The 20,124-nt window shown below is 41.3% G+C and overlaps 1 protein-coding gene across 1 annotated transcript in view; it reads right to left on the bottom strand.

The window, feature by feature from the left end:
- LOC149834898 (transposon Tf1-107 polyprotein) overlaps positions 1 to 16,729 on the bottom strand; it is a 37,905-nt gene extending 21,176 nt beyond the window's left edge. Inside the window, 1 exon segment of the mRNA XM_090009482.1 lies at positions 15,589 to 16,729. Within this exon segment, the coding sequence (XP_089865608.1) occupies positions 15,589 to 16,729 (1,141 nt within the window).
- Positions 16,730 to 20,124: the final 3,395 nt, after the last annotated feature.

Below are 20,124 nucleotides of genomic sequence, written 5' to 3'. Positions count from 1 at the left end.
ATTTATAAAAATGAAGAAGACTTTAAATAGATTTACTGAAAATTTGTTTTGAAAAAGAATTTTCACGGGTAGCAGCGATGCTCCTATGAGGGGTATCAGAATTATCCCTTATCCTGAATGGGAACACCTCGGACAAATGAGGGTCAGGTTTTTCTCTTAACCTGAGGGGAAAAATATGAAAAGAATACCTCATGGGAAAGAGGCATCAGGTTTATCCCTTAACCTGAAGGGGGGTATTTTTTAAAGATAAAGAAATGATATTTAATTAAATTTGATAAAACTTAATGAAACTTGACAAATTAATAAAGATTGACAATAAATTAAAATTTGATTAGATAAAACTAAAATAAAATGAACGCAATTTAATAATGATAAAAGAGTTGGTAAGATTTTTAGAAAAGGATTCGTCTGATCCTGCCTGCATTATGATGAAGGAAGATAAGTATAGATCAAAATAAAATGCCCCAGTATCAGGGAGAAGAATGTGAGAACTTAACAGAAGATTATTGCTTTATTGAAGGAAACTTTTGAAGAGTACAAAAGGCTATGATAAACAATTCAAGTGTAAAACCTTTTTAAATGTAAAGCGTTAATAGGATCTGGTAGTTCCACTCCGTCTGCGTTGATCAGACGATAGGAATTGCGAGGCAGCGCTTCTTTAACTACATAAGGGCCTTCCCAATTGGGTGACCACTTGCCCTTCGGCCGATGCTTGAGATGAGCTGTCGATCTGAGCACAAGATCATTGACTCAGAATCTTCTCTCAATAACTGATTTGGCATAGTGCCGAGCTATCCTCTGACGATAGGCCTGAGCGTGTTCTGCTGCCTTGAGCCTTTTCTCATCTAATAGATCAAGTTGTACCAACCTCTGCTGCTGATACTGATCGAACGGAAGTTCGACGAGCGACGCAAACTTGAGTGCGGGCTTATGAACATGGAGAGGTAGTACTACCTCGGTCCCGTAAACGAGCTCTGAAGGAGTAACATTGGTTGGGGTCCGAATAGTGGTTCGATATGCCCAAAGTGCATCGTGCATCTTCTCGTGCCAATCGCGGCCTGTTTCCACCGTTCTTTCCAGAATGCGGATCAAAATTTTATTGGTGGCTTCTACCTGGCCATTTCCTTGAGGATAGTAGGGAGCTGAGAAGTGATGATGAATCCTGAACTTCGAGCAAAAAGTCTTCATCTTCTCATTCTTGAAATGGCTGCCATTGTCTGACACAATATCATGTGGGACGCCGAAGCGGCAAAGAAGATTTTTATGGATAAACGAAACCACGTGTCGGCCTTCTACTGTTCGCAGAGTGACAACTTCGACCTATTTGGTGAAGTATTCTGTAGCTGCGATGAAATATCGGTGGCCATTAGAAGCCGAAGGAGTGATCGGACCGACTACATCAAAGGCCCACATTGAAAAGGGCCAAGGAGAGACCACGGATTGCACGTATGCGGCTGGCGCATGAATGGAAGGTGCGTGCATTTGACATTTGACGCACTTCCTTACGAATTGATGGCAATCCTGCTGCATGGTTTTCCAATAATATCCTGCCCGGATGATCTGCTTGACGAGTGTTTGGTAGCCGACGTGACCACCACAAATTCCTTCGTGTGCTTCTTGGACAATTTCCATGGCTTCATCTTTATCTAAGCATCTGGCGTACTCAGAACTGAACCCACGACAGTAGAGAACATTGGCAAAGATAAAATAACGGGCTGACGTGCGCTGAATCGCGCGTTGCTCCTTTCTTGGCATTTCCGATGGAAATTTACCAGTTTCAATAAAGCTCTTGATGTCTTGGTACCAAGGCTTCTCTTTCTGAGTGACTTGACTCACTTGTTCAACTGGAATGTAGGCAGGTTGATCAAGTCTGCCGATCTCGAAGGAACGACACGATTCACTGTCTTTAAAAGACAAAATAGAGCCTAAGCAGGCTAGGCCATCGGCTATGTGATTGTACTCTCTCTTGACATGGTTGAGCTGAAATTCTTCAAAATTGCCTATGAGAGCTAAAGCGATCTTTTGATAAGGGATTAACTTTGACTCCTTGACTTGCCATTCAGCATTAACTTGACTGACAACAAGTAATGAGTCACCGAAGGCGTGCACTCTCTTGACACCAAAGTCTTACAAAATCTTGAGGCCTTGTATTAGAGCTTCATACTCGGCCATATTATGAGTACATTGGAAGTCGAGTTTGAGGGAATAAGGGAGCATCTCCTTTTCAGGAGTGATTAGCAAGATCCCAATTCCTATACCAGACATGTTTCGGGCTCCATCAAAGAATAGAGTCCAAATTGGGAATTCCTGGATACTGCAGATACGATCGTCAGGAAAATCATCTTCGGCTTTGATTTCTTCTGTCAACGGGAAATCTGCCAACTGATCTGCGATGGACTGACCCTTGACTGACTTCTGAGAAATGTATTCCAAGTCGTACTACATCAGAAGGACTTGCCATTTTGCAATCCGTCCAGTGAGGAAAGGTTGCTCAAGGATGTACTTGAGAGGGTTAAGTCTCGACAGAATTTTGATCTCTGAGGCCATTAGATAATGTCTCAGCTTCTGACACATCCACACTAAGGCTAGACATGTCTTTTCCATCTGAGAATATCTCTTCTCATAATCGATGAAAGTCTTGCTGACTTAGTAGATGGCATGCTCTATCTGGCTGCCTTCCTCGTACTGTGCAAGAAACCCGCCACAAGCATTATGGTTGACGGAAATATATAAGAGAAGCGGCTTTCCAAGTTCTGGTGGCTTCATAACTGGTGGATTGAGAAGATACTGCTTGATGCGCTCAAATGAGAGCTAACATTCTGGTCCCCACTCAAACTTTACTTCTTTTCTCAGCAAGTGATTGAAGGGCTCGCATCTCATGGACAAATTGGAGATGAAGCGTCGAATTGACTGAATGCGACCTTGAAGGCTTCGCAGCTCTTTAAGATTAGTGGGAGGCGGCATATCAATGATCGCCTTTGCCTTGGCAGGATCTACTTCTATGCCTGCTGATCATGTAGCTAAGCAGCTTGCCTGACTCTACCCCGAAGACGCATTTTTGTGGATTCAGTCTCAGTTTGTAGAGGATAAGTCTTTCGAAGACTTGGCCGAGAGCATCAAGATGATCTTCTCCTTCTGTTGATTTGACCAGGATGTCATCCACATAGGCATCCATGTTCTTGTGCATCTGGTCATGAAAGATAACTGCCATTGCTCTATGATAGGTTGCCCCAGCATTCTTGAGCCCAAACGGCATGACTGTATAGCAAAAGGTACCCCAAGGCATGGTAAAGGAAGTTTTGGATTGGTCACGAGCGGCCAATTTGATTTGATTATAGCCTGAATATCCGTCCATAAAGGAGAACATGGCATGGTCTGCCGTGCTATCGATCAGAAGATCGATGTTGGGGAGTGGATAGTCATCTTTGGGGGTGGCTTTGTTCAGATCTCTGAAGTCAATACAAATCCGAACTTTGCCATTCTTTTTGGGAACTACCACAATATTTGCCAATCAGTCTGGATATTCAATGGTCCGAATGAATCCTGCTTTTAACAACTCTTCAAGTCCTTCTTTGACTTGCGGTGCCACCCGAGGATCCATTTTTCTGAGTTTCTGCTTGATTGGCTTGCAATCTGGCTTTAATACAAGGCGATGCTCGACTAACTTGGAGTCTAAGCCTAGCATATCCTCGTAAGTCCAAGCAAAGACTTCCTGATGCTGTTTGAGAAAATAGATGAGCCTTTCCTTCTCATCTGAATTCAAGCTGGAACCAATTTTGAGGATTTTTGGATCATCTTCCGAACCGATGTTGACATCTTCCGTCGGATCTTGAACCAATGGTGATGGTTCGTCCTGTTTCTGAATACTGGCGAATTCTGGCAAATCTTGAATCGCTGAGTCGAAATCTGCCAACTCTTCGATCTGCTATGTCATTCTGCTGACTTCTGCCCCTGCCTTTGCCTTGCAGATTCTGGCTAGTTTGGATTTGTTTTGAGAAAGATTGGTATTGATAACGAGCCTTTTGAGCGATTTAGGAGCCATGATTCTTGCAATCCTGTAAGCGCAAAGAAGGTTTTTGAGAAAAAGGGTAAAACATTCGAAAACAACCTTTTGTACAGAAACAAAGATTGACAACATAGACAAGTATATAAGTAAGGAATTCGTGTGCACCAAGATGAACAGAGAAAACAAACTTTTCATTGATTAAGTAAACTTTGACATTTACAAGTGATTGTTTGAAGAAAAGAAAGAAACTGTGGCGGATCTTGCCCTGACATAACGCAAGAAAACAGAAAACACTGGCATTGTCTTTATCACTGGGCTCCCTTGACGAAGATAGTGTGCTTGCCGGATAACTGACCCGAGAAGCCTAGGCCGGTACTGTTGACATGCTGAGCGGGGATGATTGGCTCTAGAACGCCGTCTTCATTTCTACCCAGGCCCCTGAAGGGCTGATAACCGTGCTTCATTAGAAGGTCAAATCCTTTCTTTGTTTTTGAGAATTGAGGAAAAAGAGGATGATCCCGAAAGGAGGTGCAGTCGAGGCGCCCACCTAACTTGAAGAAGTGGGGTCCCTGCCACTGGGTTACCGTCGTTACTGTAAACACCCCAAATTTTCACCCTCATCCAGTACTTACATTTCATGTGTCATTGCATATCATTGCATGCATTCGGCATACCATTTCATTGCATTGCATAGCATCGCATGTCATCCCATCTCATTTTCGAGATCCAGCACTCCTGTTTTTAAAATATTCAATCCAGGTTCAGGTTTTTAAAACTTTTTCTTTCAAAATCGATTTTAAACCCTGGGTTTTTAATCATCATTCTGTCATTTTCCAACCCCAGGACTTTATATTTCAAAATATTTTCTCAGAAAACAATCTGGATTCATTTCAAACTCAATTTCAATTGATTTCAATTCTCAGATGAGACCCATTTAGGTGGTGTCGCTTCTGAATTCCTTTACTTATCAAAAAATCTCAAAAATTTTAGAGTCCTAGTTGGATCAGGACTCTTTTTCCAGAGTCTTAGTCGGATCAAAACTCTACTTTTCACTACCTTTTTACTTGTCTTTGAAGAAAACCTTTTAAAATCTTCTGTTTTGGCCAAAATCTCAGAGTCCTGGTTGGATCAGGACCCTTCTTCAAGAGTCCAGTCGGATCAGGACTCTTCTTCAGAGTTTCAATTGGATTGGGACTCTAATCTTTTACAACTATTTTTATCCATTTTCAATCAAATCTTTCAAAATCTTTCAAAAAGAGTTAGAAACTCAGAGTTTAGTCAAAACAAGACTCTGTTCAGAGAGTCCTAGTTGGATCAGGACTCTGATCATGATTTCAATTTTGAGAGAATCTTTCAGAAATCTTTCAATCTACCAAAACTATTACACTTTTATCAAAGAATTTCAAAATTCTGAGATTTTATCTCAGAGTCCTGATCAAATCAGGACTCTACCCCAGAGTCCTAATCGAAGTAGGACTCTATCCAAAATTGATGCTCTCGCTTCATTTTCACTGGTTTTCAAAAGCTTTGCCCAAATTTCATCATTTGCTCATCAGAAAACCAAAATTCTTAGAGTTCTGATCGAATCAGGACTCTTTCTTAGAGTCCTATACAGATCAGGACTCTGAATCAAAACTTTAATTTTATCCTGTTTCTAACTGTTTTTCAAAATTCTCTTATTTGTTTTCTCAGAAAATCCAAAAATCTGAAAGTCCTAGTTCAATCAGGACTCTGTCCATAGAGTCTCAGTTGAATCAGAACTCTCTTTTATTTCAATATTCGTTATTATTTTCACTGTTTTGACAAGTTCTTTCATTTATTTTTCAGAAAATACAAAAAAAAAAAAAATCTAGAGTTTTAGTCCGATCAGGACTCTGTCCTGGAGTCCTAGTCCAGTCAGGAGTCTGTTTTGAAGTCTGTTTTTATTCTATTTTCATTTATTTCCATTTGTTTTCAAAAATAGGTCATTTTGTAGAGTCCAGTTAATTCAGGACTCTATTTCAGAGTCCTGATTGAGTTAGGAGTCTAACCCTGACAGTATTTTCTAACTTATTTCATCATTTTTTGATAAAATCTTTTCAAAAACTCCTTCATTTGGCTTTTAAAACCCAAAATCTCAGAGTCCTATAAATCCAGGACTCTAGCCCAGAGTTCCAGTTTGCTTAGAACTCTATTTTTAAAACTTTGAATTTCAACTGTTGATTTTAACCCTTTTTTAAAGCCATTTTTAGTATTTATTTCAAGTTTTTCAAAACTTCGATGTGGGGCCCACCCCATTGGCGCCGTATCTAGAGGAGTTCTGACTCAGTCAAGACTCTGTACCATTTCAAAACTTTCAATCTCAAAGTTTACTTTTGAATTTCTTTTCAAAAACCTCTCATTTTCAAGTTTTAAAATCATTTTTTGAAAATTCAAGTGGAGCCCACTCGGGGTGGCGCCACATTTGAATAAGTCAAGGTTAGACTAGGGTTAGTCATTGTCCTAGTTAGGTTAGGGGTTTAGAGGAGTCAAAATCAATTTTAAAAATCTATTTTATTTAAGTTTTAAACCATTGGTTTTTAAAGGTTTTAAATTCAGGTTTTAAAAACCAAATGTGGGTCCATACTAGGTGGTGTCACATTTGGACTTTTTAGGGTTTAATTAGGTATTAATTAGAGTTTAATTAGAGTTCATTTAGGGTTAGAAAACCACAAAAAATCGTTGCCCTTAGTGGATTATTTAGAAAGAGTCCTGAAAAAAAAGAAAAACCTCTTAATTAACCCTAATTAAGAGACTTTTTGAAAATCTATAAATAGGGGACCTAAAGGGGGTCAAAAGGGGGCTCTTTTTCTCTCAAATTTTCGTGGCCTCTCTCTCCTCTCCAGCAACTCCACCTTCCTCCATTTCAGCTGCAGCCCCAAGGTGAGTTTATTTAATATTATTTTATTATTATTTTATTAGTTTTTATGATTTTTCAATAGATTTCACCATGGAAACTCTTGTGTTCATGGATTTAACCATGGATTTCATCCAAGAACCCCAAAATCGACCCAAGAAGATGATCTAACTCAGTTTGAGGGTGATTTCAAGGATTCTAATCCATTAGAATCGATGAGAGGTGCGTTTTTCATGTTCCTAACCGACGAAACGTAAGATTTTCCCGTTAAATGGGTTAAATCCATGATTTCAAAGGTGAAAGCAAATTCCAGCCATGGATTCCCTGTATTTTATTTTTTTCTTTGCTTATTCATGTTTATTACACGTTTTCCAGCATAGAAATAATTTTTATTTTACTGTTTTATGGTTTATTTTATTGTTTTTCATTAGTTAATGCATATTTTCTCAAGTTTCTTAGATTTCTGTTATCATCGCAAAATTTTTACTTTTGCAAATCAAACTGACCTTTGAAAAAGATTTTTGAAAATAACTCGTCTCCGTTTTAAAATGCGGGAAAATTCCGTAGAATGGGACTCGCCTGTCGGTACGAGGTTCAACCGTTCCTGCCACCTTTAACAGGGGTAATTGAACCAAGGATCAATCTTATGCTCTACTCTATTCAACTTATCTAAATCATATTCTAATTTTTAAATGCACATAGAATCAGACATGTGCTATGAATATTCAGAAAAATGCACATTTGAAAACATGATGTTTGCTTTGAATGATATAAAATGTAAATCTTGGAAAATCGTGAATTGGGATTTCAAATATACTTCTGAAAGAAATAAAAATCGATTTTGAGGAATCCTTGACATTTGGTGAAAATCGATTCTGAGAGACTTGGTTTCTCGGAATTCAAACTTGGAAATTGAAATTCTAACTTAGAAAATTTGAATTTGGAACTTGGGAAATACTTGAAATATCCTTTGAAATTCAATGTCTTTGGGAAAATCGATTTTGCTATAAGACTTAGGAGATTTTGAGAAAATGAACTTCTTTGAATTGAGATTGGAATTGGCAAATGCATGAAATGAATGAATACGGATTTAAGAAATTGAGAAATACTTTTTGTATTTTTGAGAAATGCAGTGCATTTTGAAGTTAGCCTAAGAGTGTAGGCTGAATGTGGCTAATGTGAAGATCATAAATCTGAGTATCATTCGTATTCTGACTATGGCCATAAATACAAATTCCACCAAGTTTATAAACTTCATAGAAGCTAGTGCATGTGCCATTCGTGTAGACCATGGTGAATTTGTAAAAATATGCATGAATCATCATCCATCACACATTAAAATTAAAAATAAACTATATGCAATGCAACCTAAGCTAAGCAGGGAATATAAATTCTTATTCCAAAGTTTAATTACAAATTACATCACTATTGAAATTTAAATACATGAAAAATAAAGTCTTCAATGTACCTGCAAAACTAGAAAACTTGGTTAATGAATATATGTTGGCTTTTCTAGGTTTATCCAGTAATATCTAGAAATTACTGAATTTTGCTAGATATAAGCCTTTTCCATGATTCCCTTAAATCAAAATTGATAAGATATGAAATAAGATTGGATAAATAAGAAAGATAAAATATGAAATTTCGAAATTGGGGTCAAAATGACCAAAATACCCCTAATAACAAGACTATGGCCTTAAAATTAGGGTTTTTAGAAAGATATTTTGATAAAATGCAAGTTTTGAAATTTGAATGGAATAAACTCAAACCAAATATACTATGACATGATTAAAAATATGAAAGTAGGGTTAGGGATTTCGAAATTTAGATCAAATGACCAAATTGCCCCTGATAGAAAGACTATGGCCTTGAAATCAGGGTTTTTAGAAAGAGATTTTGGTAAAAATTTAGGTTTTATGCACTAAATGAAATCAAATGAGCACAAAATTAAACCTAAAGCATCCTAATATGATTATGAACATGATTAAACCCTAAAAATATATGCCTATGCACGAAAATCCAACAATATCACAAAAACTGTGATTTTAGCAGTGTTTTTGGATCTTTCAGGAACCCGGTTTTGCAATTTGCTCAATTCAGCCATCAAATGGATTCCAAAATCCATAAAAATTGGTACCTGCACTTGTTATAACACTAATATATAATTGGAATTATAAAAATAATTTTTTGACATTAAATTAATCCGAAAATTGCATTAAACCCTAAAAATATGCTATTTTTGACCTAATTCACCAACCAGTCTCAGTCCAAGACCTGAACCAGGGGTCAAATCTCCATGAAAATTTATGAAATTTTACAGAGACTAACTAGAAAGAAAAACAGAGATTTCCCAATTTACATATCGGAAAAATCATCTCCGGTTAGGGAGAAATCCATCCGGCAATCTGAGCTAAAATATATCACTCTTAACAGGGATTAAAACAGCTATTCCAGATTGAAAATACAGACATAAATAGCAATTCTACACAAAAATATCTGAAATTTTAGTGGTGAACAGTAGACAGAAAAATAACAATACTCACTTTTTACAGATCTAAAATCGGATCTGTGGTTTGGGATTTATGACTAACACAAATCTGATTAGGGTTTTGGTAAACCCTAACGAGTTGTAAATTTAAAAATAGATTCTCTAAAAAGGGAAAAATAATAAACAGTGATAAAAAAATCCTAAAATTTCACAGCAGACATATCTACTCAATGTGAATCCATAGCACTTTACAGATCTAAAATCGGATATAAGATGAGAGCAATATCATAACAGCAAGTTACCTTCTTGATTTTAACCATGATTTTAAAGCTTTAAAAACCCGATTTGATGTCTGATTTTTTTAACAGGGTTCCCGAGATCCAAAACCTCTGATTTTTCTACAGTAACTCAATAACTCATGCATGCATCACATATAAAAAAATAAGAAATAAACAATGAGTGCTTCAATCCAAAATAACATCATCTTTACTGTTCTAAACCTAGAACACACAGAAATTTAAGAAACTTGAAAAACCATGCATTAACTAATGTAAATAAATAAAATAAACCATAAACAGTAAAAAAAACTTATTTCTATGCTATAGAACGTAAAACAAACATGAATAAACCATGAAAATAAATTAAAAATAGGGAATCAATGGCTGGAATTTGATATCACCTTTAAAACATAGATTTAACCCATTAAAAAGGGTAAATCATATATTTTATTGGTTAATAATGCAAAGAATCATGTTAAAATCAATTCTAATGGATTAAAATCTCTGTAAATTATCCAAAACAGGGTTAAATCACCTTCTTGGATTGTTCTTGCTGGTTCTTGATGGTTCTTGATGGTTCTTGAGGTGAAACCATGGTTGATCTTCCATAAGGAGGGGTGTCCAAGCCTAAATCTAGGTTTAAAGCATTAAAAAGCATTAAATAAAATAAGAAAAGTGAAGAAGTTCATACCTTGGAGTTGCAGCAATGGAGGAAGGGCTGGAGAGGAGAGAGAAGCTCCAAGAATCCAATAAGAGAGAGATGGGAAAATCGACCCCCCTTATGCCTCTATTTATAATAAAAAAATTAGGTTTAAAAATTGACAATTTTGAAAATTTTGGACTCTAAAGGGGGGGGGGGGGGCGATTTTGGGGTGGAGTTACCTAACTACCCCTAGTCTAAATTATCCTAAATAGTTCCTAATTAACCCCTAGCTAAACCTAAGAATCCCCCAAATGTGGTGCCACTTGGCATTCTCTCACATTGGGTTTTTAAAACACTTTTAAAAACCTTTAAAAACACTAGTTTTAAAAACTAACTTTCAAAAATGAGTTTTTCAAAATGGTTTTGACTCTTCTAAACCTCTAACACTAACCAAGACATCAACTAACCCTAGTCTAGCCCTGACTTACTCGAATATGGCGCCACCCCGGGTGGGCCCTACTTGAGTTTTTCAAAAAGCGATTTTAAAACTTGAAATTGAAGGAGTTTTCAAAAAATTTTCAAAAGTAAACTTAAAATTAGGATTTTTGAAATGGCATAAGGTCCTAACTGAGTTAGAATTCCTCTGGATATGGTGCCAACTGAGTGGACCCACATCGAATTTTGAACATTTTTGAAATAAACACTGAAAATGGCTTTGAAAAGGGGTTAAAATCAGTATTTGAAATTCAAGATCTTTGAAAATAGGGTCTCAAGCGAACTGGAACTCCGGGTTAGAGTCCTGATGTAACGCCCCGGATTTCCAAAACAAAGCTAATAGTTAAAATTTTCATGAATTTCTTTTTTTTTTCTTTGCAGCGGAATTTAGAAAAGCTTTTAGCAGCGGAATCAGACGATAATGAGTCGTCAGTTTTAGAAAACTCCGAGCACGTTGCAGGTATGTGGCCAAACAACTCATTGACCACCAAAGTGTTCCATTTATCGAAAACCACTTGTTTATTACAACACCACTGCTTAGAAAAGCAGTGTAGGTTCAATAAAAAGGAAGCAATACAACTCTGTCTAGAGAAACCCTGGAACTCGATGCCGCCTTGCTCCGCATATCGCCACGCAGGTACAACACCTGAAATCCCCATGAAACGGGGTCAGAACCACTGATGGTCTGGTAAGCATGCAGTCATACATCCATTCAACTCAAATACAATATTGATCACTCAGGGTCGCAATGCGCAATAACGACGCTCAAGCCTCCAAGACTTAGCGTATATCGCAGAAGCCTCCTCAGGGTTATGAGTTGAACATCCGCTCAAGTCTTCATGACTTAGAGCAAGCCTTTTCAGGGCTGTGATTTGAATAGCCGCTTAAGTCTCCACGACTTAGCCATGACCTCTTCCGGGTCTCAAAGTGATGTCTAGCTCAAGTCTTCATACTTGGCACATCCGTATCCCATGCATCTAAGGACAACTCTTCGAGCTTCGCTTAGTCGTGCGGATACAACACGGGTCTTTGCCCAGTCGGTCCAGTAGTATACCGAACATGACACCTTCACAAAGGTTATGCAGGACTGACTCAACACGTCATCCACTCATACATTCAAAGCATCGCTGAACCTAAGCTAATGCATTGTTTCGATAATTAACCGCTCCCGCCTTTGGTACGCAGGTAGAGCTATTATCCGGGCATCAACGCGACGTTCTGGGGGTTGATTATTCTATGTATTTTAGATACCCCAGAGGCCTGTTGACCCTATCCATAGTAGGGCAGTGTGTTTCAACTGGGAGAATCCTACTAGGCCCATATTCGGATGCATCCTCTACTTGCAGTAGTTGGGTTCAATCCTTAGATCTTAAGGATAACCACGACCCCAAAACCCATGAGTGACTGAGGCCATCGTGGACTCTATCAGGTCCAAAGTAAAATACATGTCACTCAAGGCTGTACCATCACTGTCATTCCACAGTGAGCATAATTCCTGAAGGGGTCTGCCAGTCTTACAATTATTTGGACAGAATCTGCATGCCATTTAGGCAGCCCGTGCTTTCAGCACTACGGGAGTATGTACCCGACCCCATTCAGTCTTCCCCAACACAGTCATTACTGAGGGGGTACCCCTAACACGATCTTCAACCGCGGGGTATGTGCGACCTTAAGTCTTATTCATATGCATGCAGAACACCGCTCTTTGGCATTTTGGCCACCACGAGCATCACACCTCTTTGGGTGGAAACAACACACTCTGGCTCTTCGGCCCTTACGAGTCTGGTTGTGTAACCGTTCTCAATGAGCATGCATATGACTCGATCTAAATAGATCGGCTACTCGGCGTATTTTTACGCAACGAGTCCAAACCTAGCCAAGGCGCAACCTCTACTCCGGCTCAGCGGCCCTTACGAGCAAGGTGCCCTTGCAGGCACAAGGATACGAGCCGATCTGGCATCGTTCCATCAACGGACATCATTATGCCGTTCCATTGGTTCCGGCAGCTCTTCTGCCGACCATTTCGTCAGCACCTCCCCTGCTCTACCGGCAGTGGTGCGATGAACCCTTCTACGTTGTAGAGGGCAAACCATGAACTGGGTAGCACTCTGCTATATGTCAGAGTATCCTGCTACGTTCTTTCTGAGCTATTCTTAGCTTCTTCAGAAATTTCAGCAGCACTTCCTCTCTTTTACGGAGAAAGCGTGCGTTTCTTTTATCCATTTCAGCGGCATCTCCCCTCTTTGGTAGAAAATCGCCACGCTTAATTCGGGGAAATGGATGCGCACCGTTGTGCGTACTTTGCATCCATCAAGGTTGCAGGAACCCTTGGCCATAGCCAGGCCATACGTAATTAACTTAGTCTTTACGTAAAGAGCATTTTGCCAAAAAGCGAAGCCTTTCCAATAGGGGCTTCATTCGTCAAGCAGAATCTTGAACGAGGAGCGGTCAAGGAATCGCATGGGCGATTTGGAGTTGATCTCCATTTGAACGCTCATTTATGCGCTATATATGTAGTATAAGCAGAAGCCTGTGCTTTATACAGCGGCGGCGTAAAGAAATGCATATACTATTGTTCAGGGTGTGTAACTGAACGAAATATTCTACATATATAACAAAGCAGAAGCCTTGGCATCGTTCGACGCGACGGCGTAAGTAAATACATAATCGGAAGTGCAGTAATCGGAAGTGCAGAAAACAGGGAGCCTTGGCATCATACGACGCGACGGCAAAGGTAAATTACATAGCCTGTGCGATATAAGACGCGTCGGCAGAATCAGCAGATATACACCTAGATCTGTATCCAACGATAGTTACGAGGCGAGCGAGTGAACACCGAACTGTCCTAGAGGGCTCAACCAAGAACTAGGGTGAGATACTATTTTTGAAGAACGCATATACTGCGCATTCGAACATATATATCCGACGATAGTTACGAGGCGAGCGCGTGAACACCGAAGCGTCCTAGAGGGCTCAACCAAGAACTAAAGCAAGATACTACTTCAGAAAGTATATTCTATATACAATAATCAAATACTTGAGAGAGATGGATCAACGAAGCGAACTTACTTCAAATCGTGGAAGAAACGGCTCCGGGTTGCTTCTTGGGCTTCGAGCCTTCCTTCGAGAGGTCAGACTAAGTCAGATGAAGCTGACTTAGTTGAGAAAGAGGTAGAGTAGGTCAAGCTACTCAACCTAAGTGGTTTGAATCAAACAGGGTTTGATCCAAGTCAACTGGGTTCAGCAGGTTCGAACTCAGCTCAAGTAGGCTAAGTCTGGGTTCAGAAATCCAAACCGGAATCTGGACCAAAAAGGACTTTGACTTTGACTTTAAACCCAACTAGGTTCAAGTCAAGTCAACTGGGTTTGGACCAGGTCAAGTGGGTTCAGACCCAGGTCAGGTGGGTTAGGACCAGGTCAGGCAGGCTCAGGCTAAGTCAGGCAGGCTCAGACCAGGTCAGGTGGGCTCAGGTGGGCTAGGCTAGGTAGGGGAGGTTTAGGAGAGAGAGAGAAGGCAAGAGAGAGAGGGGGTCGATTTTTATGAGAAGAGAGAGAGTGGGGAGGGCTATTTATAGCCCAAGCCCACCTCCTCTTGGGTTTTTTCATCCCCCTTCTACCCCCTTGGCTTCTTTTTAATTCCAAGAGGTTCCTTGGTGTGGGGCCCACTTGGATATTCCATGGGATATTTTTGTGGGTCCCACCAGATATTTTCTGAGGAATATTTCTGTGGGTCCCACCAATATTTCCGTGGGTCCCGCAAGAATTTCGGGTTTCCGACGATTTTTTTCCGAAAAATTCTGAGTACGCCATTCCCTTCGTATTGACGTAACTAAGAAAGTTGGCTCGCAGGAATCCTTTGATTTCATTCAGGTAGGAAGTTATGGCTTCCAGAGTGTTTGAGGATATATTCGTGATTCGACGAATATCCTAAGTATAACTGGCTCGCAGGAATTGATTCGTTTCGCATTCTGAGAAGAAATGCTATTTTTACCGGTAAATGCCTCATGAATTTTATTCAGATATTTTCTGAAAAATTGCGGGTCTTACATCATTACCCCCTTAAAGGAATTTCGTCCGCGAAATTCAGCTAAGAGTACAAGGTGAAGAGTTCAGGATATTTATCCCGCATATCCGATTCAGGCTCCCAAGTGCAATCATCGATTCCATGATGCTGCCACCTCACTTTAACAAGTGTAATGACCTTCGTTCTTAGCACTTGCTCCCGTCGGTCCATGATCTTCACTGGCCTTTCTTCTACCGTCATATCTTCTCGGATGTCAATGTCTTCATGTTGAATGACGTGAGAAGGATCATGAACGTACTTACGAAGCATTGATACGTGAAATACATCATGTATTTGCGCGTATTGTGGTGGCAATGCTACTCGGTAGGCAGTCTCTCCGAGTCGGCTCAAAACTTCGAAGGGACCAATGAATCTGGGGCTGAGCTTCCCCTTCTTTCCAAAACGAAACACACTCTTGGTTGGAGAGACCTTGATAAAAACCTTATCTCCAACCGCAAAAGTGAGTTCCCTACGCCGCTGATCGGCGTAGCTCTTCTGTCGACTCTGAGCAGTCAGTAGCTTCTTTCTGATCATGTGGACCTGCTCAGTATAATGCTGCAACACAATGGGCGAGTCCAAGGTTCGCTCACCCACTTCACCCCAATGGATTGGTGATCTACAGGGTCGTCCATACAAGGCTTCATACGGTGCCATCCCAATGCTAGCGTGGTGGCTATTATTATAAGCAAATTCAGCCAACGCTAGGTGGGAATCCCAATCACCTTTCCATTCCAGCATACAGGCTCTTAGCATATCTTCAAGAGTCTGTATGGTTCGTTCTGATTGCCCATCTGTTTGGGGATAGAATGCTGTACTGAACTTGAGTTTCGTCCCCAGGGCTCTCTGAAGCTGCTCCCAAAAGTGAGAGGTGAACTTCGGGTCACGATCGGATATGATCGAAATCGGCACTCCATGGAGTCTAACGATTTCCCGAATGTAGATCTCTGCCAATCGTTCAGTTGAGTATCGAGTGTTGATTGGCAGGAAGTGAGCAGACTTGGTGAGTCTGTCCACGATCACCCATATCGAATCGTATTGTCTCTTGGATCGAGGCAATCCAACGATGAAATCCATCGTAATGCCTTCCCATTTCCATTCTGGAATCTCGATCCGCTGCATCTTTCCACCAGGTCGCTGATGTTCGATCTTAACTTGCTGGCAGATCAAACACTTCGAGACAAACGTAGCCACATCACGCTTCATACCCTTCCACTAGTACTTCCTCTGCAAATCTCGAGAAATCTTCGTACCTCCAGGGTGAATGGTGTACTTGCTATTATGAGCCTCCTGGAGTACTTCCTGTCTTAGCTCAGGGTTATTTGGAACCCAAATCCTTTCTTCCATCCATATTCCTCCATCTTCTTTCAAATGGAAGAAAGTGTCATCTTTTTCAACACGAGCTTTCAATTCCAAGTACTGGGGATCCTTGAACTGTTCGGCTACGATGCGATCGAGGAACTCAATGTGGATCGTCAAACATGACATTTGGATTCGGCCAGAATCAGCCAAAAATGGCCTCCAGTTGACGAAATCCTCCATCAACTTCCATTGTCCGGTTAGGCTGGCCAGAGTGCCAACAGTCTTGCGACTAAGGGCATCTGCTACAACATTCGCCTTTCCAGGGTGATAGGAAAGCGTGAATTCATAGTCTTTGAGGAATTCCAGCCATCGCCGTTGCCGCATATTGAGTTTTTTTTGAGAAAAGAGGTATTTTAGGCTTTTATGGTCCGACATGACCTCAAATTTCTCTCCATAAAGGTAGTGTCGCCAAATTTTAAGTGCGAACACTACCGCGGCAAGCTCAAGATCGTGGGTTGGATAATTTTTCTCATGGACTTTCAACTGTCGTGACGCATAGGCGATTACTTTGCCATGCTGCATCAACACACAACCCAGACCTGTTCCCGAGGCATCGGTATAAGCCACGAAGCCTCCCTGACCAGAAGGTAAGGTAAGGACAGGGGCAGTGGTAAGCCTCTGTTTGAGAACCTCAAAGCACTCCTTACATTGGTCAGTCCATTCAAACTTGACTCCCTTTTTAAGTAATTTCGTCATCGGTACGGCGATTCGGGAGAAGTCTTGTATGAACTTCCGATAATATCCGGCAAGTCCAAGGAAGCTACGAACCTCAGTGATATTTTCTGGCTGCTTCCAGTCCATCACAGCTTCCACCTTCGCAGGATCTACTGCGATTCCATCTTTCGAGATCACATGACCAAGGAACATCACTTTATCTAGCCAGAATTCACATTTTGAAAACTTAGCATAGAGTTGGTTATCTTGAAGGATTTTCAAGACGATTTTCAAGTGCTCCACGTGTTGTTCCTTGTTCTCAGAATATACGAGAATGTCATCAATAAAGACGATGACAAAGCTATCCAAATATGGTCTGAATATCCGGTTCATTAGATCCATAAAGGCAGCAGGCGCATTAGTGAGTCCGAAGGGCATTACTACGAACTCATAATGGCCGTATCTCGTTCTGAAGGCTGTCTTGGGTATATCCTCTTTCTTTACTCTGAGCTGATGGTACCCAGACCTGAGGTCGATCTTGGTGAACACCCTCGCTGTTCTGAGCTGATCGAATAAGTCCTCAATCCGAGGCAACGGGTACTTATTTTTAACAGTTGCCTGGTTAAGCATCCGATAATCGATGCATAACCGAAGGGATCCATCCTTCTTCTTTACAAATAGTACCGGGGCTCCCCACGGTGACACACGGTCGGATGAACCCTTGTTCCATCAGTTCTTCCAACTGACACTTCAACTCACTGAGTTCAGCTGGCGCCATTCGATACGGGGCTTTGGATATCGGCGCTGTTCCAGGTAAGGATTGAATTCCAAATTCAACCTCACGAAGTGGCGGAAGTCCTGGCAATTCCTCAGGAAATACATTGGGAAACTCCCGTACCACTTCCAAACTCTCAAGGGGTTGGTCGTTGGATTTTTCCACCGAGAGACTCAACAGGAAGGCCACACAACCCTTCCTAAGGTATTTTTGTACCTTAAGTGCTGATATGAGCCTTTTCTGTGGAACAGGCTTGGATAACCGGTATTCCATTTTAGGCAATCCGGGTCGAGATAGAATCACTCTGCCCTCGCGGCACAGAATCTTGGCATTATTCTGAGCCAACCAATTCATTCACAGAATGACATCGTACTGTATCATATCGATCAGGATGGCGTCGGTAGGCAAGTGTTGCCCTGCTATCTCAATATCCAAATTTTTCACACACTGGATACATTTGGTGCGTGAACCCAACGGGTTATACACTTCGATCATTTTATCAATCGGTTGCACCGAAGCGTGGAGTTGTTCGGTGAAATCGTCAGAGATAAACGTATGAGTAGCACCACAATCAAACAAGACGTAAGCTGCATGTCCATTAACAGGTACGGTGCCTTCAATCAGGTCACCATTTTCGACTTGTTCAGTCGTTACAGCATATACACGACCTGCAGTAGGCCTTTGTTCTATTCTAGGTGGAGGTCGTTGAAACTGAGAACGTTGTGGTGCTGGTCGAGAGGGTCCGGCAGATCCGGCATTACTCCTCTATTCATCTGCAGCCTTCTTGGCACAATCCCTTATAAAGTGGCCCATCTTGCCACAATACAAGCACCCACCAATGTCACGAGGACATGGCTTTCCAGGGTGGTTCATACGACACCTTGGGCAGCTGAAGTTGGACTGCTGACCATTCGGAGTTGGGTTCTGTCTTGGCCTCACGACTTGCTGAGTGTTGTTCCCTCCTTGGAACTTCTTCTTTTGAAAGGGTTGTCGTGAACCCTGGCCACTTGGGAACGTCCTTTTACGATTCTCACCATTCACTATGGGCTTCTTTGCTACGATCACTTTAGATCGTGCCCAGTCCTCTTGGATTTTTGAAGCTGCTGCTACCGCAGCCTGAAAAGTCGAAGGCATGCTTGTTATCACTCGAGATCGCAGCCCTTCGCGCAGACCATTCACATATTTGTCGGCCCTTTCTTGGTCTTTTTCGAACAATCGAGAGCAGTAGCGCTCTAGATTCTGAAATTTGGTGGTATAGTCCATTAGACTCATACCGCCCTGTTCCAACTCCAGAAACTCCATCTTTTTCTTGTTTCTGGAATGCAACGGGAAGTAGTTATCCATAAAAGTCCTCCGAAAGTCAGTCCAAGGAATGACTTCGACTTGTGAGAACTGGATAAGTTTAGTGGTATCCCACCACTTCAGTGCATTGTCTTTCAACCGATACGTGCCAAAGTTAGTCTTCTTTTCCTCTGGTACTCCCAGTACTAAGAAGGCACGTTCTGTCTCTTCGATCCAACTCTCCGTGAGCTCAGGATCGGCTTTGCCAATGAAAACTGGCGGGTCAAGCTTGAGGAACTTCTCATAAGTCGCTCCTCCCAGGTGCTCGTTTTGTGGTGCGACTGGTTCTGGCCTCGTTTCACGGATGGCGGTAACCAGGTTGTTGAGTGTCTCCAACAGGAATCCCTGCGTATGGGACTCCTCGCTTGGTATGGTTCTCCTCGTCGTAGGAGCCATTTATCTATGCACACACAGGCACTTGTTCTTAGTTTTTCGATGTATATGAGGAAGTAAAAGCTTTATTTACTTAATATATATCACATTTACACAAACATCGCCTTAAACAAAACGTCATGCCGCACTGGCAAACTTTAGGCGTTGATAAACTATATACATGAGTCTACTGACTCCAAAACATTACCAGTCTCTTTAAGACTTGGATTTCTTTGATGAAGACGAACTCCAAAAGGTCCATCTATTGCCACATGGCCTTGGTGCAGGCACTACTAGCTTTGGCTTGGGCGGCACTTCCGCACTAGCAAGCGAATATTGGGGATATATGAGGGACTCCAGTCCACTTTCCCAGTCAGCAAGATCAAGACTCTGGGAGTCTGGAATAATGATTGGCGAACAGAAAGAATCCCCTCTTTTGTTCCTGCCATTTAAGCTCGGCATATGTGATGCCGGATGGTAGCTTGGCGAGTGATAGACCTCCGCAGGGAAGTTCAAATCAAAATCCCTCAGCCTTGGTAATTCATCAAAAGATGTTGGGGTATGGTTGCTCCCAACACTAGAGTGATGCGGTCCACTAACACGCGAAGTCTCATCCTTGAGACCCTTTGATGCCCGCCAACCTATATCGGCGGTATATTTCCTTTGGCATTCATTGGAGGAATGCCCATCTTCGCCACAGTATTGGCAGTCTTGGACTTCATACGGGCATATCCACTCATCGTGCATGACCTTGCAGCGATAGCAGTATCCACGC

This window comes from Nuphar pumila, chromosome 6 (assembly GCF_984573655.1).
Source record: "Nuphar pumila chromosome 6, dmNupPumi1.hap1.1, whole genome shotgun sequence".
NCBI classification, from domain to species: domain Eukaryota; kingdom Viridiplantae; phylum Streptophyta; class Magnoliopsida; order Nymphaeales; family Nymphaeaceae; genus Nuphar; species Nuphar pumila.
Note: the sequence above shows the minus strand (reverse complement) of the source record. Positions and strands in the feature narration are given on the sequence as shown.